This window comes from Marmota flaviventris, chromosome 6 (assembly GCF_047511675.1).
Source record: "Marmota flaviventris isolate mMarFla1 chromosome 6, mMarFla1.hap1, whole genome shotgun sequence".
Taxonomy (NCBI): domain Eukaryota; kingdom Metazoa; phylum Chordata; class Mammalia; order Rodentia; family Sciuridae; genus Marmota; species Marmota flaviventris.
In genome coordinates this window covers 62,106,555-62,134,105 of record NC_092503.1, presented here as the reverse complement: position 1 = coordinate 62,134,105, position 27,551 = coordinate 62,106,555, and the positions used below count along the sequence as shown (strand labels likewise).

Here is a 27,551-nt window from a genome sequence, read left to right as displayed (position 1 = left end):
CACTGGTTTTCCTCAGTTATTTTGGCACTTATCAGCCTTTTTTCTTGGTGAATTGGTTTGAATTTTTTATTTGGTTGGTTTCATAAGCAAGCCCCAAATATGAGGTTTAACTATTCTGAGCCTTAAGTTGTTTGTTTTGAGATATAATTTCATTCTGCTCTGCCTCTGGCCTTTCCATCTTCACTAAACTACTTCCAATTGAGCACACCACGTTTTTGATGTGCCTCCCTACATCTCAATGCCGTTACTTAGAAAAACCTGTACTGCTATGTCAGCGCAATCCTGGTCCTTGTCTAACTCAAAAGCAAGGTGAAAAATCACCACTTCCTGATTGCTTCTAATGGATACCAGGTGAAAACTCATTCTTGCACTACAGACAGAACCACTTCTCTAATTTATGCCTGAACTAAATGAGCTGACTGGTTTGAAACCACAAAGAAATCAGTTTACAAGATGTATCTCTTTCTTTCTGGTTATTTTGGGATTGAAAATTTCTTTCAGAAGCTTGATGTGGTAGAATTAGGGGAATTACCCATTTTGGTATATTTGTGGTGTATATTCTCTAGTTCTACATGTAAAGTAGACACAACAGTTTGTGAATGGTGGTCTGTGGCTATGAGTTTCACTGGATCATCACAATACAGTATTGTCAATTCATCAGCCCTTTGATGTGGTCTATATGCTTACTTGATTTACATGAGTATTTTTCTATTCAAAATGTATCTATTCTGGTTCCCAAATAATTAGAGGGGCAATTTTTGTATTGACTTCAGCTCCATTATCTGTGTATAACCCTGAATGCTATGTTTTCTTTGATTTTGCAGAAACACATGTCAAACACCCAGTAACTTAAATTATCCTCTAACAATCTGTGGCATAGTAAATGCTGGTAATGGGGCATTAAACTATAAATATGCTTCAGAGACCCTTGAAGAAAAAAATATTTTAGAAAAACATCAGCTTCCATTGGTTATTATAACAGATGTTCCCTTGTGTCCTTGTGCTGGATCGGGCTGCATCCTTAGATGGGAAGTTACATCAAAGTGTGAGCCATTACAGCCCAAGGAATAGTTTCTAATGGTTTCACTGTCATATAAGTGCTCCAGGGCATATCCAGTTAATGTGTACGCATGCTTATCAAAATACTGGCGGTGAGAGCCAAAGCAGTTTGGAGAGACAGCAGGATGGTCTCCTGCTGTCTGATGAGGAGACATATCCGAATGTAGATAGTCTTTAGCTAGGATCAAACTGGATTTCGAAATGCGATCAGAATTGGGACTACTTATCCGAGACAGTGCAGTGGGACTGTTGTCATAGTCATTTTCATGGGGGCTCAGCATCTTTCCCTCTCTCTGTTGGAGGTGGTCACATGGTGAAGTATTGGAAAGAGCAGAGCCATGACAAACTTCGCCTGTCGGTGGGGGCTGTTGGTAGTTTGCAAAACAGAGAGAGTGTTTTTTCCCAGCTCCATTAATGGAAGCCAATTGGTCAGGGGGTGCTTTCCGTAGCTGCAATCTGTTCTCTTCTTCTTTAATCATTTGCTGGGTGGCTCTTATCAGAGTTTCAATTTTGCTAGGTTCGTGGGGGCTGCTTTGATACTGTTCAGTACGATATCGATCACCTGATTCACTGGCTGACCCAGGATCTGGAGAACTGACCACACTATCTTCATCCCAATGACCTCGCCCTAGAAATCAGAAAAAGTAAAATAGTAAAAGTAGTCTCAAGACTCACCAATTTTTTTTTAATTAAGTATTAAGTATTTCTTTTCCTATTAAAAGCAAACTTGTATCTTTCATTTTTAATATATGTAACAATATTTGAAACAGACACAGGCCTGCATGCCAGAGCATCAACTTATAGTCCTGGAAGTCATATGTATACTGGATTCATATAAAATCATCGGATTTTAAGCACAGGTGAAGCTTATAACAATTTTCTTATAAGATAAACCTTGTTCATGGATTGTGAAGGACAATTAGTGAAATAGTAAAGTGTGTTCATATTCATTTATACACGTTATTGAACCTTCCCAATTGCAAATAATAAAAAGAAGATACATAGAATTTGATTTATGCTGTTTTCTAGAGCAATGGCAATGTTAGATTGATGCTTACAAAATGCTTTGAATTGAGTTTGAGGAGGATAGTAACATAAGCTGAACTATTCTCTAAATGAATCACTGAAAATTGAAAATTAAGATTTAATTAATTTAATTAATAAATTAAAATTAATATTGCTCAATGTATCTGCAATAGGGTTACAATAAAGACCTACTGATCATTTTTAGACAACTGAAGGTTAAAATGTATATTCATATGTATGTATATATGTATATATATGCATAGGTAGATATAGATGTAGCTATATCTTGTCTAGATCATACATGAAGGTACTATTTTAACAAACATAGGAGTTAACATCTCAGCTTCAGAGGTCATCATAAGGAAAGTGAAGAATTTTAGATTGCTTCTGGAATAAGGTAAAGAATAAGTAAATATTAGCAATTTTAATAAAAGCCTATTTTAAATCCAAGACAGAGATCTAAGATGGAGGAATAGTGCTTCCAAAATAAATTCCATAAACCAAATTATTTTCAAAAATGTCTAAAGACAATATAAAAAGCAAGAAAAAAATCAGGTAGGGACATCTGAGAACTGTAAGCTGCTAAACACAGCAAAGAAGCCCTAGATTACACTATTCACTGCTTTCCTTCCCTCTTTTCTCCTTATTTTATTTCTAATATTTCCTTCCAGACTATGTAGGTTAAACCAGGATTTTCATTTCACTCCTTTCTTTAACAAGCAATTGCTCTTTGCCCTGGGTTTCCATTACCAGACTACCAAAACGTTCCTTGGTTCAGTACAAGTTGTTTACTCAAAGTAAAAGCAGAAAAATTAAAAAGCAAGAATAGAAACAAAATAACTCATAGAAGGCCTTCAGTGCCTTGAGGTATATGACAGACTTTATGGATGGGGACAACATTGTCTAGTACATTTCTCATCCTAAGGACAAGAAGAGTAATATCAGAGCCTTCAGATCAATCCTAATGTCAATGACTTAATTAAATAGGGCTTCGTTGGGTGTTTTTTATTTTGTTTGTACTGGGGACTGAACCCAGGGGCACTTTACCACTGAACCACTGAAGCCACATCCCCAGCCCTTTTTATTTTTTGAGACAGGTCTCCCTAAGCTGCTTAGGGTCTCTTAAATTGATGAGGCTGGACTCAAACTTGTGATTCTCCTGTATCAGCCTCCTGAGTATCTGGGATTATAGGTATGTTCCACCATTCCTGGCCAACTTCTTCAAAGATCTTCCTGGAACCAAACTTGGAATGGACAGAGTAAGCTATGCTTAACTAATATACTTTACAATTAACACAGAAAAGCATTACCAACAATCAAAGCTTTAACTAAAATGCTCAACTCCGTGTGTTCATAAAGCTATATAATAATCCAAAGATGAAAATCTCAGTAGTTTCTATCTGGCACTCCATCCTTAATCAAAAGCGGCACTGTGGTTGTCATAATGATGGGAGAAGTTTGGGCAGTTATTGGCACTTAATGTCGAACGAGGATGAACAGCTATATGAATGATAGTTCATAAAACAAAGATCGGTCTCTCCAGCTATCAATAGTGCCCTCACTGAAAAACATTGCTCAAACTGAATGAGCCTATGGACTACTGAAGTCCACTTTTGAAACATAGGGAATCAGAGGAAAATAATACTTGAGAAATTGACATGTATACATACTACAAATTCAATATGCTCAATAACTCCCTTTAACTTGAATTCTATACTTTATGGTTTTTAAAATGGAAATCATTTTTTCCCACAAGTCATAAATATAGTCTTCAAACATTACCAAAATTAATACATTTAACTGAGTAAACTTGGTTTTAAACCTCACTCATGTGAGTTTCTGACATGGCAATCAAAAGAGAAAACATTTGGGTGGGTCACTCCAGTGTCACACCTAACATCTATAAATCTGCCCTGGAGCCTCATGCTGGGCTGGGAAGTCCTTCCCACTGCTCTTACCGTGGATCCTGTGGACCGAAGCGATGTGAGGCATGCTGTTCTCATAGGCTTCTCTGCTCTCAGGGGAGGCCTTGGTCAGGGGCAGGGCTGCGCGAGAGCCCCACCAGGGCTCCCTCCCGGCCTGCGGCGTTCCCAGGAAGTACCTGCCTGCCTCACACCGGCCTCCCTCGCAGGCCTGGGTATGGAAATGCCTCTCCTCCACCAGCCTGGAGTGATCGAGCGCGAAGCCGTAGCAGAGAGCGCTGCGGTCCGAGAACTGCCTGTAGGCGCAGGACGCGTCGTGCTGCGAGCCGGGCCGGTCCGGGTCCAAGAGCTGCGGGGAGGCTGTGTCGGTCAGGGGACTGCCGCCCCACTGGCTGTCGTGGTCGGATTCCGATCTTTCGGTGTGAAATCCCGAATACTGAGACCGAGAAGTGGAGAAGAGCCATTTCAAAAATAAAGTCGTTTAAACAAACAAACAAAAACAGTCTTTGTTTCTGCAAACACCCCTAAGATCTTATTGGCCTGAGTCACTAGCACCGCTGCTGGGCACCACTAACTTGGCATCGCATGATTAGTTTAGTGATGTCTTCATAGAAAATCCTTCTGGCTGCTGAAAGGACATAAAAATAATAACAAACAGCGACTGAAGTCCTTCCTAGGTACTGCCCGAAGTGCTTCATGTGAATAATCTCAGGTAGTTCTGGTAACACTTTAATGGCAATATCAGCACCTCACTGTATACACATAGAGGAGCTAAGATCCAAAGAGGGAAAACGATTTGCCCAAAGCCACGGGTTTAGCAGGTAACAGAATCAAAATTCAAACCCAAGTTCTTCATCACTATCCAAATGGCATTGCCACCAAAAAAGAAAAAGAAAAAAAATCCCAAGAAGCCTCCATATATAGTTACTCTTCACTTTTCTACATTTCTTAATTAGGAAAAAACAAAATTAAAGTTCAAAGCACCAACGTGCTGAATCTTAGTCTTCATACTAGACTATTTACTCTGAATACTTTGCTGGGTACATGGTAGAGCAGTTAATGCTTACCTAATTTAATTACAATATAACTTTTGAAAAATCTTGTCCCATATAAACTGGGTTTATTCACTAGGATATGTTTCTTTCTAAAGTGAAACTCCAATACCTAAGGATCATCAAAATAAGAAAACAACCTATGGGTTCCATTGTCCTTATTGAGAATATACAGCCCACCTACTACTAAATTATCTGGAGGTGTTCAAAGAAAAGGTAAAATGCCCTCCAGATCTCCCTAGGAAGTATGCTCCATTTGAAGGCCTTCGTGAACCAATAAAATTGGTAATATAATTCCTTTCAATGTTTGGTTTTCTAATGCCAAACACGATTCTAGGCACGACTTAGAGCTCTCCAGCTGTGATAATAATAGATGCCATTTATTGAGAGCTTACTGTGCCTGGTAATATGCTGATCATTCCATATGCATCACACCATTTAATCCTCCTAACCACTCTAATAGAGCTATTAATTAGCTCTATTTAGTAGATGAGGAAACTACATCTCTGAGAATTTTAATAAGATGCCACAGCCACCCCCTGGTCTAGCTGGTCTCAAAGCCTACACTCCAAACCTCAATTTTACACTTGAGATAAAGCACTGTTAAAGAAAGAGGAGAGGAAAACAGGATCCAATATTAAAGAGACATATAGTTATGGGGCTGAAAGCTTTATAGTTCCTGGAACCAAAATATAAGTCCATTATACATTTTCTTAACCTGGAAGAAAGAGGTATGGATGTATGTGGCATTGCGTGGGGAGAGGGAAAAGCCATAGGCTACACGGTTCTGCCCGCATTACATGCTAATTGAACAAGTTTCAGTATGATGAGGTCTTTGAAGTATAAGGCAAACTCTTCACTTCCTATTAGGCCTATTCTGAGCAAAAGGAAGACCCCTGACTCTTCCCACCTCAATGAGAACAGGCAACTCAGCTGAGAGCTCTTAGGGCTAGAAACATGAGATACATAGGTTCTTCTTGGAATACTCCAAAGCATACTAATGAATATAGCATGCTCAGGACAGAATGCTATACAAATTCCAGGTTAAATATTTCCTCATTACCATTTTTAATTGAAGCTTCTTGAGTTTTAGTTCCCTGTATCACACCTTCCACATACTATCAGCCTTTTTTCCCAGTGAAAACCAGCCTCTTTCTGCAAGATGCCACCTTCACTTTCACAGAAGCAAGAGATGGCACTCTGGCCTCACTAAGTGGGGATCCAAATGCTATACATATGTCCTTTGGTTACTCCACTCATCTGCTTACCTCAGAGAAACTCAACCTTCAGAGCTATTCCAAGCAAGGAGTTGTCCAGGCTCTGCTTGTTTTTATAAAAGTATAAACCAGGCCTATTTCTGAAGCACTCTAGTCAAGACTTTTGAGCCCTTTTGAGAGGGGAAAAAGCTTTCCCTGAGTGTATATGGGAAAGTGCTATTGGCGCAGCAAAGAAGAACATTCTGTCCTTCACTCACAAAGAAAATTCAACATAAGGCAACCTTGGCATACATGAGGTACACATTTCAAGAGTACCCAAAGGAGAATTTGAAGGATAAGCCTCTTGTCAATAGCCCAGAAACTACAGGAAGTACACTGCCCTGAGATATTCAAGCAGGCAAAAGTTGGGTGGTTCCGTTAGGTAAGACCTCACATTGCTTTGAAGCTACAGGGGAAAAGCCTAGCAGTCAATTCTTTTTTTAGGAAAATTGTGAACTTGCACCAGGACACACCATCAAAATTCTGATACACATTTATCCCTTTAAAATGAACTGTACTAGGTGTAAACTTGTTGAAAACTCTTTAACCCCATTATTTGGACTGAAACATTTCAGGTGTTCATTAAATGTTGGAGAAAAGAGGGGAAGACAGCCAATATATACACAGAGAGTGCAGAGTAAAGAATGAATGCTACGTAAGAAGAGTCCCAGTCGGCCTCAAGTCTACTGATGCCATTTACTACATTCAAGCTCTTAGGCAAGTGATTTAGTTTCTTTGAACAGGAAAAATATTATGATGATACTAACCCATGAAGAATTGAACAAGAGTTAGGGCCATTTAAGGGAAGAGGTATTAGAGACAGGTAGCCATGAGAATTTGTTTCCAGGTCTGCCCCTAGCATAACTTCCAGAGTAGCCTTGGGAAAATTGCTTCATCCTTCTTAACCTTGTCTATAAAATGTTATATTAGGTTAAATTAGACTTTCTCTAACTTTTTTTTAGCTCTAATGTTCTATTTGACACAATAATTATTTTTTCCAGTGTTGAATCATGATTTCTATGTCTGTCCCTCTATTTCACTTATTTAAAGATCATTATTGAGAACTATAACTTAAGTCAGAGAATTTTTATAGTCTTGGTTACAATAAATCTATGATGTAAGTGATAATTTTATTATATTTCCAATTTACCCCCAAGTATCCCATTATGACACAGTTTATTAGGAGTTACATGATATGTTTGGTCAATAAAGTATTACTTTCAAGAGTATGAAGGATACTCATAATTCTGAGTATGAAGGATGATAACAGTCATTTGAATCTGAATTTGTTCATACATTCTCCTTTAAAAAGAATTTTTTGTGGGGGGGGGGAACACTTGGGATTGAACCCAAGGGTGCTTAACCACTGAAAAACACTCCCAGCCCTTTTTATTTTTTATCTTGAGACAAGTGCTTGCTAAGTTGCTGAGGCTGGCTTGAATTTGCCATCCTCCTGCCTCAGCCTCATGAGCCTCTGGTAGTACAGGCATGAACCACCACACCTGGCTTCTTTCAAAATCTTTAAGGTCATCATTAAGATGATTAAGAAGCACAGACTAAGCCACAGGACCCAAACTATCGGCATGACTAGAAGTCAGAAAATATAACAAACTTCCAATTTCTTATAAATTAAAAAATTAAAAGTCAAAAATTAATTACTATGAACCTTTGGATGTAGAGTGAGGGAAGACTCTAGAAGGAAAAAAAAAAAGAGCTTAGGACATACACAAAACTAGACAAATCACTCTAAGAAAAAAAAGTACATTAAATGCCAGAATATGAATATGTCAGTATTTGGTGGTTCACAGCACTGGCCATAGGGAAGGGTCTCAAAAGGGTCTCAAAACAAAATCCAAAGTGGTAGCAATTAAAAAATGTCATCTCCATGTGAGTCTAATAAATTTGTTCTTCAGGGACACCAGTGAAAGGAAAGAAGGAAGAGGGAGAGGTGAAGATTCAATAGACATGAAAAATGTAAAGTACAGGACAGGTTAATCCTAGCCTTTTACCTTCCCCCTCCCACCACACCATCATCCATTCAAAAAAAATTATGTATGTTACAAACTGACAGGAAAAAAAATGTTCTTTTTTAAATTTTTTTTTTCGTTGTAGATGGACACAATGCTTTTATTTATTTCTTTTTATGTTGTGCTGAGGATCAAGTCCAGAGCCTCACTCGTGCTAGGCAAGCGCTGTACCAAGGAGCCACAATCCCAGTCCCAAGAGTGTTCTTGAAATAGCACCACAGTCCATGAAATGCTAAAGAATAGGGGAAAAATTAAACTTCACATAAAACCCTGTAGGAGACAGTAGAATGAATCGAACTCCTCTGTTCATGTATGAATACATGAGCAGTGTAACTCCACACCATGTACAACCACAGAATGGGAGTTATATTACACATATGTATAATGTGTCAAAATATACTGTCATGTCTATCTAAGAAGAACAAATAAAAAATTTTAAAAACTAAATATAAACCCCCTGTAAGAGGAAAACAAGAAAATAGAAATGCAAACACCTCAGCTAAGCCTGAGGCTGTAGCTCAGTGGCAGAGTGCTTGCCTAGTACATGTGAGGCCATGCGCTTCGATTCTCACCACCACATAAAAATAAATAAATAAAATAAAGGTATTATGTCCATCTACAACTAAAAAATATTTTTAAAAAACCACCTCAGCTAATAAAAGTCCTCATGAAATAGCTAACTGTGAAAAACAAAACTGTAAGACAACACTTGAAATTGAATTAAATGCCCTCAACAAGCATTTGGAGATATACACATGCACATAAACACAAACATACATATGACTGGAATCTGGAATCGGAAATTTTAAAAACTAAACAGTGGACCCAAAAAACCCACCACAGGGCACTTGCTCTGGTTTGATTCTTTACACTGAAAAACAAACCAAACCATACAAAACCCTACCACCTCAAAAAAAAAAAAAAAAAACAGAAAAGCACATGCAACAAAAACTGACCAAACTCAAACAAAGAAAATAAGTGAAGAGTAAATTTCAAGTCATGAAAAAGAGAACAGATATAAATGAAAGTTTTTAAATAAGAAAAATTGAAGAAAGACTAGAAAACTTCTAAGAGAATAAAAATTATAGAAATTAAAAGGATGAGAAAGAGGTTAAGAGGAGATTTGAAAACATTTTGGTATAAGCACAACATTTATATAGAAGGCAAAGGAATTAGAATTGTTAATACTATTTATAAAAGAAGAATGAAGAAAGAGAATCTGTCCACTCAACTTCAAAACTTACTATGTAGCTACTATAATGAAGACCATGTGATATTCATGGAGAAACATAAGCAGATCAACAGAACAGAATACAGAAGCCAGAATAGAGACCCACACAAATATTCCCAACCTATTTTTGACAATTCAATGAAGAAAATTTAGGCTTTTCAACACTAGTGGTTATTTTAAAATAACTCAAAAGGATCACAGACCTAAATATAAAGCATAATATAAATATTTTTAGAAAATAACAGGGAAATTTTCAAGATTTAAGGCTAGGTAAATAGTTGTGAGACTTGACAACAAAAACATAATCCATAATAGGAAAAAAATAGACAAATTGAACTTGATTGAAATTAAACATTTTTTGCTTTGCAAAAGACCCTGTTCAGAGGATGAAAAAATAAGCTACAGACAGGAAGAAAACACTTACAAATCACATATTCAACAAAGAACTAAATATATAGAATATATAAATAGCTCCCCAAACTCAAAAATTTTTTAAAAGGTAAAAGATATATGAAGCAGCATTTACCAGACAGAATATACAGATGGTAATAATCACATGAAAAGATGTTCAAGAATCTTGTGACTAGGCAGATGCAAATTAAAGCCACAATAAAAGATCACAACACACCTACAAGGTTGGCTAATATATAAAAAGTAGTGACAATACCAAATGCTGGCCAAGATGCAGGGAAACTAGATAACTCATACAATGCTGGTAGGAACATTTAAATGGCATGACCGCTCTGTACAGTTGTTCAGCCTCTTAAAAACCTAAATGTACAATTACCATACGCAACCCTGGGCATTTATCCCAAAGAAATGAAAACTGTATTCATACCAAAATCTGATATGAATATCAATGGTAGCTCCCCACCCTGTTAATTCCAGGTCTTTATTTTTTATTTTAAAAATATATTTTTAAATGAGTAAAATTTACCATCTTACCTATTTTTCAGTGTACAGTTCAATGGCATTAAATACACTCACAATTCTGTGCAACCATTACCACCATACGTATTTTAAAAAACTGAACTCCATACCCATTAAACAGTAACTCCTAATTCCCCTCTCTTCAGTCTCTGTCAACCACATTCTACTTTCTATCTCTACAAATTTGACTATTCTTGGTATCTCATGTAGGTGCAAACACACACTACTTGTCTTTGTGACTGACTTATTTCACTTAGCATAATATCCTTGAGGTCCACCCATGCTGCAGCATGTGTCAAAATTTCCTTCTAAGGCTGTATAATATTTTTGCTAAAAGCCACAATTCACTATGAAAGTCTGTTATAGCTATCAGTGCATCAAATAACACAGGAATACCATCTACATAAAACAGAAACCATAGGAGATGGAAGAAGAAATGGAGAGAGACTATCACATCAGACTCACACACCATCCTCAGTATAAGCCAAGTAAAGTGAGTTTAAGTTATAAAAAAAGACTACGGAAGACTTAAAATTTTTAAGTTAAATTTTATGGCTCTGTGTCAAGCTTTACACACTGATAACAAAAAAAAGAAAACAGTATACACATACACACACACACACACTAAATGTTAGGTCACAGAGAAAACCTTAGTGAATTTCATGAAATAGAAATATCAGAAGTGACACTTTCTAATATCAATGAATTAAAAATGAAAATTAAAAACAAAAATTTAAAACTCTCTTCCACCTGAAAATTTTAAAAATAACTATTAAATAACTCTGGAGGAAAAAAAGCAAACACAAATATGAATTACATAAATTAAATTACAGAATTTTTTGGGAAAGGATAGTGAAAACATGATATTCAGACTGAGGATGTATATAGTTTTAAACATCTAAATCAATTAAACTAAAAGAATAAGAATAAATTCAATTCTCAATTCAAAAATCTTGAAAAGAAAAAAAATCATGAAAAATGTTCAAAGAAATTCACAAGAAATATAAAATTAGCCCCCAAAACATATGAAAAGACATTTAATTACTTAATAAGTAAAACAACACTTATCCATCAGATTAGCAAAAATTCAAAAGCTCGACAACAAGTCGTTTGGTGTGAGAAAACAGGTATTCCCATCTGTTAATGGAATTTTACAATAACTAACAAAACCAGTTTTTACCATTTGGCCAAGAACTTTCCCACTTCTAAGAAGTTAAAAATATATCTCCAATATTAGAAAATAATTATACATAAGAATATTCATTATAGCAACATTTGTAATTACAAAATATTAAAAATCACTCAAATGTTCAAATGCAAGAGATTAGTTGAATAAACTTAGCAATGGTATATATATATACTGAATGGGTTAGCAGGCCGTTTTTTTTTTTTAAATAGGAATACATACACATGAGAGGAAATTAAGTGTATGTGCGTATGTATAAAATATGCTGCATTCATACAAGAAAAAACAAGAGAAGTAAATATACATGTATCTTCTAGCTTTTGCAAAAGAACCACAAGAAGGACAAGCCAGATAACAAGCAAATTGGTTACCAAAAAGGGTAGAGGGACAAAAGGATACAGAAGGGACATATATTTCTCATCTCTGTCTGCTGAAAGGGCCTATAAGAATGGCATGCCAGTAATATAAGCACAATTAATATGCAACTCTTAGGTTATAGATGCCATTCTCCACTAAAAGGAACCAAGGTTACTTGGAGAAATAACTAGGGCAGAGAAGGTACAATGTGAACCTGCAACATCTTGGGGAACCAAAAAATAGGAAAGTGGTCAAAAAAACTAAATGATGGAGGTATGTCAAAAAGACAGGGGAGCCAGCTTGAAGGAATTCCCACTGATCAAACATGGAAAACTTAAGCAAAAGTAAATAAGAACAGTAATGAGTGAATTTTAATCTGCTAAACAAAATAAGAATCCAGGAGTCCATAGTAATAAATAAGGGGCGAAAGAGGAACCTTCCTTACAGAAGAGTGTCAACTGATAAGTGTAGAGGGAGTAGTTGAGTTTGAAAATAAATGTTTTGTATTCATTCCAACAAAATTTTTTTTTCGAGGAGATGGGTGGGGGAACAATGATCACAGATGATAATTCTAAGGAGGAAATTTTGATGAAGACTAGGCTATTTTCGTGGTCTTAAAAAGGCTCCCCCACAGATTGCTTTGTAATTGAAAGAAAAAGAATAGCAATTATACCATAGAGAAACCAGATGACACCTTGAGCAGGTAATCAAAATTAGCCTCTCCATCCAACTCAGAACAGAGGAACATCATGCCCATCTGGATGTCTGACAACACAATCCTACCTATGAAGTATGCCAGCAAATAATGTACAATCACAATCTAACCAAGAGGAAGAAGCACACAAATTCAAGTCCAAAAATAATCTATAAAATAACTGGGCTCCTCTGTTCTTCAAAAAAATGCCAAGAACATGAGAAAGAAGTAGGAAAGATTAAAGAAAGCTTCAGATTAATGACTAAAGAGACATGACAACTAGATGCAATACAAACTCCTGGACTGGATCTTGTTCTGGAAGGGAAACAACAAATGCTATAATGGATATTACTAGGGAAATCTTACATCTAGACTCTTAAGATTAGTTTAAAATATTTTATTGAGATTAAATTTACTGATTTTGATAATTGCTGTGCTTATGTAAGAGAATGTCCTTGTCCTTAGAAAATGCACATGAGGGTTGGGGTTGTGGCTCAGCGGTAGAGCACTTGCCTAGCACATGTGAGGTCCTGGGTTTGACCCTCAGCACCACATAAAAATGAAATAAAGGTACTGTGTCCAACTACAACTAAAAAATAAAATATTTTTTTAAAAAGGAAAGACACAATGAAGTATCAAGGTTTAAGTAAAGAGTCATCATGTATGTAACTACTCTCAAATGGTTCACAAATAAATAATAACAAGGGCAGAAGGATGGAGAAAGAGAAAGAGAACATGATAAACAAATATGGCAAAATGTTAAGCACAGGTGAACTTACACAGGGGATATAGTTTTGCAAATTTTCTGTAAATATGCAATCACTTCAAAATAAATATTTGAAAACTTTAAAAATACTTTAGAGTAAATATGTCTTTTTAAATATTCTTTTTAGTTATTGATGGACCTTTATTTTATTCATTTATTTATATGTGGTACTGAGAATCGAACCCAGTGCCTCACGCATGCTAGGCAAGTGCTCTACCTCTGAGCCATAACTCCAGCCCAATATGTCTTATTCTTACAGAATGATTTGAGACAAAGCCCTTCATAAAACTGACACTTTTCTGAAGAAACAGAAACTTTTCAAATGAAGTTATCAGTTAATTGTTCAAATATCTTTGTTCTTGTTACTGAATATTAATATTTTACACATAAAAATGTAATTCAAAGTTATCAAAGGGGTTCAAGTAGAAACAATCACTGAACTCAAGACATGGGAATACCCTCATCTGATGTCAGTCAATGTGACCTGTACAAAAGACACTTTCCCTGAGCTTGGGTTTCCCCTTGGTAGAGAAAAAAAAAAAAAAAGACTATTTTAAAAGATTACAGTGAGAACCAAACAAACAATATGTATCACAGCTGTCTTAACAATACAAACATGTTACAGATGCACTTATCATGTAAAGGTCCTTAATCACTTTCACGTAGGTAAATAGGAATGGTTACCATAAAACCATACTGCAAAAATTACTTTTCCCCTAGACTATCTTATCTAGAGGCCATATTTTTATCCTATCTTACCAACATGTAAGTTAAAGAATAAGAAAGCCAACATCCCCAATTGCAAAATCAGACCACTAAACAGAAAGGCCTTTTCTTACCAAAAAAAAAAAAAAAAGACTATTTACCTTGCCAGAATGTACCTTGATGCCAATGTTTCTTATCACTAACACTTCAATTAAAAGCCTAAAGATGTGTTGTGAGGGTAGAGAGGAGGGAGAATCATGGTGGATTAGGTCTCATGAAAGCCTGTGAACAGCTCTCCTAGCCATTCTCAGTATCTACACTGTTTTTGAGTACATTAAAATACTTTATGAGCTTCAGAGTATTGCTCTTCTTCTTTTAAAGGGGTAACAATGCTTTCTTCTGTAGTTAAACCTGAGATAATAAATAAATTAATTCCCTATTTTAATAAGTTTATGTTGATCAAAGAAGTTTTACTGAAGCCAGGTGCCTGTAATCCCAGCAATTCAGGAAGCTAGGGCAGGAGGAATGCAAGTTTGGCCAACCTCAGCAATTTAGTGAGAACCTGTCTCAAAATAAGAAATAAAAAGGGCTGGGGATGTAGCTCAGTGGTAAAGCACCCATGAGTTCATTCCCAAGTACCACAAATAATAACAATTTTACTTAAAACAATGTTTTTCTTTCTTAGAAAATGTGGTATCATCTTAAATATTCTGCACCTAAATTAACCCCAATTTTTTTATTTACAAATTCAATTTTCAAAACAAGCATTCATGTTTACAAGTTTAAAAATGAGTCAAATGAGGAATTCCCTTGTTTTCAGAAACCATGAAACCAAATGCCACCCACCAGCTCCCCTTGGGGATTTAGCTCATGAAAGAATCGGTCCTTCTAGAAAAGACTGATAACCTCTTACACCATCAGTTGGGGCTTAATATGCATCCAATAAAAACTACTTACAATGATTCATTCTAATACTTATTGAGCACCTACTATTTAAAAAGCAGTGTGCCAGAGGATATTAGAACTACATCCCTGCCTTCAAAGTGTTCACATTAGAAAGGGTATAGATGATGCACAGAACTTAACACTTACGTTAGAAAATGGCAAGGATTGGAATAGAGAGAAAAACAATGTAATTCACAAGTTCAATGAAAGGAAACATACTCCTTCCTTCAATAACTTAAATTGTTCAGGAAGCAGATATAAACTATGATTAGTCAAGAGATAACTTACTTTATGATTTGTATATGCTAACTAATATCTATAACAACGACAGTAGAAATACTTGCTGTTCATTACTCACTGTGCTAAGATTCCACAGACCCTGTTTTATCAAATGTTACCATCTTTAATGTCTGTTATTAATGTTATTAATGTCTGTACAGTCAAACTAAGTGTGGCTAAAAACAAAGAACATTTGCTCAGAGTCACACAACTATGAAGTTTGAAAGGAGAGATGCAAATCCAGAACCCTTTCTCTTCCACTAGCCCTTATTTAGATATTCTTAGACAACAAAGGCAACAGACTCCAACTTCCAAGCAGCAAGGATCCATATTTTTACAACGGGGATTTTTTCCAACCTCCACCCTCAGTAAGCTATCTCCCCACACCCATGGGTGATGTCCCCTAATCACTAAAGCAATCATCTAACACTATTACACTCAAAGACATTCTTCTTTTGATAACGGTCCTAAGATTCATTCCTGCTTCAACGGCATGTTCCAGACAGGTGCTCTGCATTTGTCTGAATGTGGCAGCAAAGACCCAGTTCAGGAAAAATGCCAGATGTTCCTACAATAGATATTACCGTTATCTATTTTTATTCTGGCAGCTCATTGAGGTTTTTATCATTTCTAGCTGTAAAATATATAAAGAGACCCTCTTATGGTAAAGTCCTGTTTTCCATGAAAAACTTTCACTCTATCAGGCCTGAGCAGCTTTCCTCTTGATTTGTGTCTGAACCATGAGAAAAAACATCACAGATGCAGACTGCATTGCACTAGGAACATATGCATGCTTTTAAATCACTTTTATCTTACTTTTTACTAATGTAACCCTGAAACATAAAATATGTTCTTTTTTTTCCAATCACTGTTATGGGAAGAACAGATGGTAAAAGAGTTAGATTAAAGTAATACAGTATGTCCATTAAAATAACCCCCACTTCTGGGGATGCTTCCCTCAAACAGGAGTCATGTTTACTATAAGGAATGGCTTTGGCTTACACACATTGGAAATTGCCAGGGGGGTTCTCAAGGATAAACATAAGGGTAAAGAGAAAAACTAATGTCAAAATCAAATGCTTTTTAAAGTGACAATAATGCAAGTTATTCTGCTAATCTGAGAGGCTGACTGAAACCATGTGCCTATGATAATGTAACCAAACAACACGCAAATAACAAAGTTCATTTCTAACTTCAAAAATCTTAGGACCTGCAAAACATAATTAACTGAAGCTGCAAAGATAATATCAAGCAGAAATTCCTTTCTCCAACTAATAATACCTAGAAAACAAAACGTTCATCTCTATTGTCTTATTAATAAAAATCAAGAATAATTCTGTATGTAATATATATTAAGAAAGGCTAAATCTGATTTTTACACAAGTAAAATAAATATTTAAGCACTGAAAAAAAAGGCCTTCTGAGATGTTTTTATGAAATTTAGCTTAATTACATATAATTCCAAAAGAGTTAAGCTGAAAAGAAAACAAGAAAAATCAGAGAATATATGTTTTTAAAAAAATCATATCAATCTTGGTCACATTCCATGGTCGAGGATGATTTCACAAGAGAAAGAGAGCTAAAATGTACCCATGTGTACTGTAAATAATTAGGAAATACTGAATCAAAATTCATGTTAGAAATTTTAAATATTTCAGCCATTTTTTTTCTTCTTTTTAAAGAGTAGTATAAACAGTCGGCTTCCCAGAATCAATATTAAAATACATGGTCACAAAATTTTCACTCATATTTTTTTTATTTCATCCCTTTATAGTATAATCTATTATTTATTGTGAAATTGTTTTCAACTTTAATCCACATTTTAGTTATTTTTAGCTCAAAAATATATTCTGGCAAGAAATCTTTCATACCTGTAAATTCCCTGATATAGTTCACAAAGTAGAAACATGGGGAGTTTTTTAATATGCCTCAAATGTGGTTTGAAATGTCATAGGCCTTCTCTTAATCCACCCCCCACAGCTACAAAAATGTTCCTGGGATTCAGTTCACTCATTTTTCTCACAGAAAAGTAACCATAGTCGACATCTCATTAGCTGTCAGAGTGATGTGCAGCTGGAAGGGAATCAGCACACCAGACCAGGGGCCGGGTTTCCTCCAATGTAATTCTATAAGGAATCTCCTATAGGGTTCCATATGGAGAGAGCTGTTCCCAAAGCATGAAATCCATATTCTATCCCTTTTGTAAATCCAAAGGTGAAGTCCTAAAGACTTGTAATCATTTTCATTGTGCTGAAGATTTTAAACAGGTAATATCAAACATGGAAAAAAACATTTAATTAAATCCTTTATGCCATAGCATCTACCCCTGTAAATGATGAAGAATATTCCAACTTGCATGGATAACACAGAAGTAGCTCTAGCTCACTGAGTAAACTCTGGGTTTCCAAGACCAGTAGCACTAATTTTAATGGTAATCCTCTTCCATGATGGGCTTCAGGCATGAGTCAGAACCACTTCGATCCTTTCCCTGATGCTTTGACTCACTCTCTGATTTTCCACATCTAAGTGGCAGATTAGCTAGGCTTGAATTAGATTGGTACAGGTGGCGCCACCTGCTCCAACCCCTTGCTGCAGCTTTGTTTGGTCTTCACTGCTTTATTCTGGGTCTGGACAAAGGATGGGCCATCCAAGCTGCTCTTGAAGTATCTTAGAACTGATATGACACATTACTGGCCTTCCACATGTGGAAAGATGAGGTCTATCGAATTTGTCATTTTGTGAAAACATATTGAAATTGGAAGGCCCTGCACCAAGTTGATCCATTTCAAACTGGTAATTGTACATGAATAGATAGGTCTACCTATCTTAGCTGTCTAAGCTAAACACAGTAAAAATGAAGGAAACTAAAACCATATAAACTATGTATTAAACAATATACATCAGAACATTTTCCCCAGGTTTATTGAGGTATAATTGACAAAATTGTTATATATTTAAGATGCATAACATGATGATTTGGTATAAATGTACATTGTAATATTATTACCACAATCTAGTTAATTAACACAGCCATTGCCTCACACAGTTACCTATGTGTGATATGAAAATTTAAGATTACTTTCAGCAAATTTCAAGTGCCCAGTGTTATTGACTATAATCATCATGCTTATATTAGATTTCCAGAACATATCCATGTTATAAATGAAATTTTGTACCCTTTGACCAATATCTCCCATTTCCCCCAGCCTCCAGCCAGTGGCAATCACCATTCTACTATGTTTTTTTTTTTTTTCTCTACTATGTTTTAGATTTCACATGTAAGTGGAATCATATTGCATTTGTCATTGTCTGGCATACTTCCCTTAAAATAATGAATTCCAAGTTCATTCATCCATTTTGTCACAAAAAGCCAGATTCCTTTTTATAGCTAAATTATATTCCATTATAGACCATATTTTCTTTATTGATTCATCCACTGATATCATCCACTAAATATCATTCACTGATATTTAGGTTGTTTCCATGTATTTCATTATTGTAAATAATGCTACAGTGAATATGGGAGCATATACATCTCTTCAAAATACTGATTTCATTTCCTTCATATATACCAAGAAGTGGGGTTACTGGATTTCCATTTTTAATTTTTTTGAAGAGCTTCCATACTATTTCCATAATGGCTGCACCATAAATTCCACCAACAGTACCTAAGGATTCCCTTTTCTCCATATCTTCGCCGACACTGGTTATACCTTATCTTTATTACAATAATCATCTTAACAGATGTGAATGTTTACTTGCATTTATCCAATAATTAGCGATGTTGTCCACCTTTTCATGTACCTACTGGCCATTTGCATGTCTTCTCTGAAAAAATGTCTATTTGATCATTTTTAATTGAATATTTTTCAATTGAGTTGTATGAATTCCTTATTTTTTTAACATTAACCCCTTGTCAGCTATATGTCTTGCAAATATTTCTCCCATTCCAAAGGCAACCTTCTCACAGTATTGTTTCCTTGGCTGTGTAGAAGCATTATAGGTTGACAGAGTCCTACTTTTTTTGTGTGCTTTGTTGCTGTGCTTTTGACATCATATCCAAAAAAAAAAAAAAAGGCAAATACTAAGGTCAAGGAATCTTCCTGTTTTCTTCTAGGAAATTTGTAATTTTTAGCTCTTACATTTAAGTCTTTAATCCAATTCTAGTTACTTTTTGTGTGTGGTGTAATGTATGGGTCCAGTTTCATTCCTTTGCATATGGATATCTAGTTTCCCAAACAATATTTATTGAAGAGACTATCCTTTCTGCATTGTGTATTATTAGCTCTTGTCAAATATTAGTTGACCATAATACATGTATAGGTTTATTTCTAGGTGTTCTATTCTATTCCACAGCTGTTTTTATGCTAAAACCATATTTTTTGATTGCTACAGCTTTGTAATATAGTTTAAAATCAAGACATGTGATGTCTCCCACTTTGTTCTCCTTTTTCAAGATTTCTTTGGCTATTTGAGGTCTTTTGTGGTGCTACACAAATTTGAGGATTTTGCTTGTTTGTTTTCTATTTCTGTCTTGTCCTGTTTCTTATCTTAAAGGAAAAGTTTTCAGATTTGCACATTAAATATGGTATTAGCTACAGATTTGTTATTGATAGTCTTTGTTATGTTAAGGTACATTCCTTCCATAACCACTGTTGAGAGTTTTTATTATGAAAGGATGTTATCAAGTTTTTTTCTGACTCCATTGAGATGATCATATGATTTTTATCCTTTATTCTTTTGATGTGGCATATTGCCTTGTTGATTTGTATATGTTGAGTCATCCTGGCATCCTAGGGATAACTCACTTGATCATGGTGTATGAACCTTTTAACGTGTTGTTTAATTTAGTCTGCTAGAATATTGTTGCATCTATGTTCTTCAAGGATATTGATGTATAATCTCCTTTTCTTTCAGTGCTCTTGTCTGACTGTAGCATCAGGGTGCTGGCCTTAAATAATGAGTTTGGAAATGTTTTAGCAGAGTTTGGAAAAGACTGATGTTAATTATTCCTTAAGTGTCTGGTGGAATTCACCAATGAAGCTTTGTTGAGGGTTTTTTGATTGCTGATTCAATCTCCTTACTCATTATTGTGCTATTCAGCTTTTCTGTTTCTTAATGATTCAGTCTTAGTCAATAGCATGTTCTAGAAATTATTCCATTTCTTCTACATTATCCAATTTTAATGCATAATTGTTCACAGTGGTCTTATATGATCCTTTGTATTTTGTGGTGTCAGATGTAACTTCTCCCCTTTCATTTATAATTTTATTTGTATCATCTCCTCTTCTTGGAGAGTCTAGCTAAGGGTTTGTCAATTCTGTTGATCTTTTAAAAAAAGAAAACACCCACTCACTTTTGTTGATCTTTGCTACTGTTTTCTATTCTCTAGTTCATTTGCTTCTGTTGTACTCTTTATTATCTCCTTCCTTCTGCTGACTTGGTGCTTAGTTGATTCTTCATCTTAAAATTCCTTTTGGTGTAAAGTTAGATTATTTGAGATCATTCTTTTTGTTTTGCTTCTGCTTTTGTTGTTTTGAGCACTGGGGATGGAACACAGTGGAAAGCACTCTGCTACTGAACTACGCTTATACTATCTCTTATTCTTTTTTCTTAGAGGGTTTATATCTAGAAATTTTGCTCTCAGAACTATTTTTGATGTTTCTTATAAGTTTTGGTATGTTTTCATTTTCATTTGTCTCGAAGACTTTTTTCCCCTTTTGATTTTTACTTTGAACGATTGCGGTTGTTCAGGAGTACATTGTTTAACTTCCACACATTTGTGAATTTTTCAATTTTCCTCCTGTTACTCATTTTTAGTTTCATACCACTGTGGTCATAAAAGATACTTGATATGACTCCAGCCTTGTTGAATTTATTAAGAGAAGGATGAGAAGAAGCCAACATCCCCTGAATATCCCTGTCTGCCTCTCCTTCAACCACTTACCAAGAAAATAAGAAGGCAACAGTTGTGACCAACCACATCTATAGTTTCTCCTTAAAAGGCTGGTTTTGCCTCCCCAGCTACACTGTGGATATGTTTCCTTAAGGATTGATCTTTAGCATTTTATTGTATATTGTAGGTATTTTAAACCAAACATAAGAATTAGTAAAAAGCAAATCATAATCCTGAAAGCAAAGAAGTCTCACTTTACTTAGCAAAGTGATTTCTAATATAATACTCAGAGGTTCATATATTCGGATAAGCTAGAAAGACCCAAGGTGTCTGCTCTAATAATTTCCTGATACTACTATAAGAAAGAGAGACAAATCCCAAATTTATACATGGCTGGAAAATATAAACAAGCTTATATGCCATAAGATTTCCTGGGTAGATGATTTTTTTTTCAAAATTAAAATGAATAAATTTTTTACTATAAATGGTCAAGGATTACATGTTTTCATGTTTATATAAAATATGACATGAAAGGATATCTGTACTGGTGGTGATAAAAAATACCATCTATGAAGAAACAACTGTGCTTAAGAATTATTGATCCTTTCTTTTCCCTGCAACTTAAAAAGTCAAGTTCTGAATGCAATAGTCAACAGCGTATTTTTGAGACCAGAAAGAGAGTTTCTATCTTTGCCTAAAGAAAGTCAGATTGCTGGCAATAAAAATTAAGAGGGTTCTGTGGGATTCTTTAAGGTAACAGATGTGGAATAAAACATGCAAGTTTTTCAGTATATCTGTAGCAAGTGATTAAATGCTTTCAGATTTCAAGAACATGCAGAGTCTTACACATGCACTGTTGTTAGGGAATGATACAGTATTGGTTACTACTGATTATGGAAAAGGCAAGAGGAAGGCAGGATGATTCAGTACAATGGGATGGCCTACACTGTCTGCGTTAAATACAACCATAAACATGCCAACATATTTAAAAGGAAACCCTGGAATTAGGAGGCAATTTATTCATGATTGACATGAATAAGCCAAAGCAAGAAAACTTCCAACTAATATTAGAGTGGCCATGACTACCTGTATGCAAATAGGTGAAAAATATTATGGCGATATTATATACTGTCATAATGGTATAATTGCTGTTGTACAACAGTAGCTACATGCAAAATCTTTTTTTTTAAAGAGAGAGAGAGAGAGAATTTTTTAATATTTATTTTTTAGTTTTCGGCGGACACAACATCTTTGTTTGTATGTGGTGCTGAGGATCGAACCCGGGCCGCACGCATTCCAGGTGAGCGCACTACAGCTTGAGCCACATCCCCAGCCCATACATGCAGAATCTTTGGAAATTAACTATAATTTTTTTGGACTGGGGATCGAGCCCAGAGCACTTTATCACTGAGCTACATACATCCATAATCCTCAGTCTTTTTTTTTTTTAATTAGGGTCTCCCTAAATTGCTGAGACTGTCTTCAGACTTGAGACTTCTTGCCTCAGCCCGCTGAGTTGCTGGCATAACAGGCAGCCATAACATCCAGCTAACTGTAATATTTCCTATAAGAATTTTTCCAAAACCCTTCAAAACAATTATATTTTGACCTCTCCTGTCCAAAGTAATACACAAAGGCTAAAAGGTAATTGAGTAATTTTATTAAGTGGTCTTAATATAATGAAGTCTAAAATCATTCCCAAAGGTATCTCATATCAGAAAGGGATCTGAAGTTTCATCTAGTACTCTCTAGACAAACAGGTGGTAGTACTGAATTATAATCTGTGCATGTCTCCAATGTTCATATAAGGGTGACTAAATTCCAAAAAGAAGTGTTGCTGTTTGCCATTTATTAGACATCTGTTGGAAATTTCTAGATATGCCTAATATACAATAGAATAAAGAGTCTAATAAAAAATATAATTAGAATCATTAAATTACCATTTACTTAACTAACAAGAGTCATAAGATGTAAAGTTACCCTATGAACTCTATTTTTTAATTGATTTTATTTTTTTAAGTACACGACAGCAGAATGCATTACAATTCTTATTACACATATAGAATACAACCTATGAACTCCATTTTGCTTGGAAAATTTCTTTTTGAAAAATCTGATGATAATTTGCATGTTAAAATGTGTAAGTATGTAATATCAAAAAAAGACTACTTTGGAAAATAGATAGAAATATTTAAAATTAAATGCAATTAAAATACTCATCATTTAGTCACTTAGAAGGAAGGTATTGTGCATGCTTATCTATAATTACTGAAAATAAGCTTTAGAAGTATAATTGTAGAGGTAGTAGACCTACAATGATCAAAATACATCTATAACAAGAAGAGATATCAGAATCCAAAGAGAAAAAGAATTTTATCCATTCTTCCTCTACCATACCTTTTACTCCAGTAGCGAACTTTAGTTTACATTTTTGTAAGTTCACAGCAGAACTATTAAAATTAGTATCCTAGATAGTTTTCCTTGGTTTAACCATACTAATATTCTCACATATGTTCAAAAACCTTTAGTAGTTCTCCAGAAGACAAACTCTAAACTCATTGGCCTAGCACTTTATGGCCTGGCACAACTCAGTATTTCCAAACATATTCTTCCCAGTCCCCACTCCACCCACAAGCCCAATCACACTAACAATGTGTTCCTGAATTTCCTCATTATCTTAGTCTTCCTGAGGTCCCCTCTCTTTTCCCATATTCCCATGTGTCTGAATCCTACTCTCAAAGCCAGGTCACCCACATACCTTCCTTTGTCAGACCAGAGTCCATGTTATTGACACCATTCACAAGTGCTCTGTAGTACTTCTACTACATTTACCACTTTGACAGTATTGCAAAACTTAAATACATTTCTTATACCACTTCTTTATATTCTTGCACCTTTTACTCGAATCATACCACTCAGCTCTCACAATGACCACTGTAACATCTATGGATGAATTCCAGTTCTTTTCTTTCTACAGAAACAGTATTGAATTTGCTGTGGATATCATACTTTTCCAGTGCACCCCAGGACACTCTCACACTGTGGCAATCCATTCATATGCCTGTTCGCTTGTCTATCTCTATCAAAAGCAAAAAATGTACATTCTGTTTGTGATCTGTGTGTGTTAGCAGCCCACAGAGTAGGAACTCAGTCAATGATTGATATAGCACCATGATTATCCAAGATAAACACAATTAGAAAACAACTTTTATTAGGCACATAAATGTTAACTCAATTTATGACTAGGCTATTTAGAATGGAAATGTCAGAAAAGAAAAATCTACTTTGGAAAAGTAGGCAGAATTTAGAATAACAAATAATATAGCCAAAATTCTTAAGAACACATTTATATAAATATTAATGAAAATTAATACACAAATGTATTAGTCAGCTTTTTGTCACTGTGACCAAAATATTTGACATGAACAACTTAAAGGAAGCAAATTTTCTTTTGGCTCACAGTTTCAGAGATCTCAGTTTGTGGTCCACTAGATACATTGCTTTGGGCCTAAGGTGAAGCAGAACTTCATAGCAAAAGAACATGGCAAAGAAAAGTTCATGGCCACTGGGACCAAATACAAGATGTAGTTCCTAAGGGCACAGCCCCAAAGACCCATTCCTTTCAACTAGATTCCTCCTTCTAGCTTCTACCACCTCCAATATTCCATTTAAATAATGAGATCATCAATAGATTAATCCACAGATGAGGTCAAAGTTCTCATGATCCAATTACTTCCCAAAACCCTACCTCAAAACATTGCTCACTGGGGACCACACCGTCAACTCATGTATCCTCAGGGTACATTCCAGATCCAAACCATAACGAACATTAAGGTAAATCCTATGTATATACATGTAGGTACATATATGAGATTTTTATACATCATAGAACACTGAAGAAGAAAGAACAATTTTGGAGAGAGCAATAAGGGATAAAGAAGGATCTCCACTTTCCACTCATCTATGTTGGAACTTTCAAATTAACCCCTTCCCATCCACACACATGCAAAGAGTAGTCTAGAGGCAATTAAAGCACATATTTAAAATGAGTAGTTAAGAGTAAAATCGTAGAGTTTAAGAGCTTTGCATAAAAGAAAACAGATCTCACAAAGAAGTTTTTGAGTTTCAATGGGAAGACTTTGTTTTTGTGGCTTGATTACTATAGGCAAACTCCTTCTTCATATTTCCTAATTTAAGTACTTTTCTCATCTATACATCCAACCATCCTAAATATTTAAGGACGGGACCACCCAAAGGTAAAGTTAAAAGGGACAGTACAGCTCTCTTCCTAAAGTGCACAATAGTATAAGAAGAGCTTCTTATTAGGTGGTCTATGGAAAGAAGCAGCTGCCCCTATAACCACACTTTATACTTCAAAGTGCCCAACTTCTAACAGAAGTTGTAACTAAAAAACTCTAGTTACCAATCTACTCTCCTCTCTTTTGTCTGAATAAAGAAATCTAGTCTTCTGTGGAAAATTTCAAGCGATGTGATATAAGTCTCTTCAAAGGCAGAGATTATCTACTACCCAGCCACTAAAATAATCTACCAAACAGTAGTTTTTTTAGTGACCATTGGGTCAATGATGACATTTCCTCAAATAGTATACACCTGTAGATGTATACTATCTGGTTCTGACATGGCTCTGACAAACAAGGAAACCATCGTTTATTATCTACTAGATTGCCATTTTTGCTTTAAAAATTAAAAGCATAAATGATGAAAACCACCTTAATATCAAAAGGACTCGGAAACCACTTTGGTTCTATAATGGCCCAGAAAAAACAGGAAACTTCCAGAGGTTGCACTTGGCACTCTTAAAAAAGGATGGAGATGGGTGGCCACGGGACATTGGGAGCGAGGGAATCCCCAGTCCTGTCCTACTCCCTTCAGACCAGGAAAGCTGTACATAAACCTTGGCACAAGCTAATTTCTGTATCTCAGCAACTGATCAGAAAAATATTTTTCCTTCCAAGAACCAGTACTCTTATTTGTACCTTGCAGTGTTTCTAGAAGAACTCCTTTAGATCTCATCATCTCACCACCTTACAAAGATGAGAAGGGAATTGCTTTTCCTGCCATTAGTGGCATCTGGAAAGTCCTTTCTGTTTCATTTGTCCTAACAACCAATCTGTTCAAGGTAAAATGCATCCTTCATCCTTTGCCTCCACCTCTTAATTTTCTTCTTTTTCAGTTCCTGTCCTAAGTGTCAATTTTCATATATCAATTCTGATTTTCCATATTTTGTTAGGCTGGCTACATCTTTCTGATTAAGCATTGTGAGAGAAATTTTAGAATCCATACTCTTGAAATAACAGTGAACTTATGGTTCTGATCACTAGACTCTCATGACCTCCATATAAATGCAGCAAACCATAAAATCATTTCAAATTTTTATTAGCATCATTATTTTAAAGGAAGAAGAGGAAGTAGAAGATAGTTTTAGAAAACGTTCTAGATTTATAGACATTTTAAATTTATCAAAACCAGATGATTAATTCCAAACAGTTTTAATACATCAACTTCAAGATCAAACCAGATTACAAGAAAATAAAGTTGGAAAACAGCAATGCACTTACCTGAGGATATGGGGAAGTCCTGGATTTTGACTTTGAGCTGGAAAGCCTTGACTTGGCCCCCTTTCTGTTGTCATTCATGGTGGGGGTGGAGCTGCTGGCATAGGAGAAGGCTGGCTTGGAGGCTGAGATCTGATCTAGGGAGAGTTGCAGCCCTTTGTACTCAGTGTCTCTGCAGAGTGGGAGGACAAAGCCCTTAATCAGTCACCACAGGAAAAGGATTCATGAATACTCTAATCAGGAATGACAAAGATGCATATGTGAAAAAGAAGCAAGCAAAAGTTAGCTTTTGTTTGTTTGTTTGTTTTCCACAAACACCTGGAGAATTCTAGAAGGCCTAATATTTAACAAATGTGTGTGAATGAGACTGCCACAGATACCACAGCCAAATTATATATGCTCATGAAAAAGTTTTAATTAAATTTTTTTCATTATTTTTATTAGTTAAGTAGAAAATAAAGCCATAATTCAATTCTCTGATCTTTTGTGCCTTCTTGGTGAGGTATGAATCATAAAAGAATGCTCTGAAGATTTCCTAAGTAGGGTGGACTCAGCAGATAACCAGCCAACTGACGCTGCTACGGTTGTTGGCAAGATTGTCTTCCATCAGCTGTTCCAAGATCTATCATTTTGTTAAACATCAC

The 27,551-nt window shown here is 35.5% G+C and overlaps 1 protein-coding gene across 1 annotated transcript in view; it reads right to left on the bottom strand.

Annotated features, from left to right (window-relative positions):
- Positions 1 to 956: 956 nt before the first annotated feature.
- Sim1 (SIM bHLH transcription factor 1) overlaps positions 957 to 27,551 on the bottom strand; it is a 67,663-nt gene continuing 41,068 nt past the window's right edge. The window contains exons 9-11 of the mRNA XM_027928307.2: positions 26,911 to 27,079; positions 4,044 to 4,443; positions 957 to 1,687 (exon numbers count right to left, since the gene is read on the bottom strand). Of these exons, the coding sequence (XP_027784108.2) occupies positions 957 to 1,687; positions 4,044 to 4,443; positions 26,911 to 27,079 (1,300 nt within the window). The remainder of the gene's footprint in view (positions 1,688 to 4,043; positions 4,444 to 26,910; positions 27,080 to 27,551) is intronic.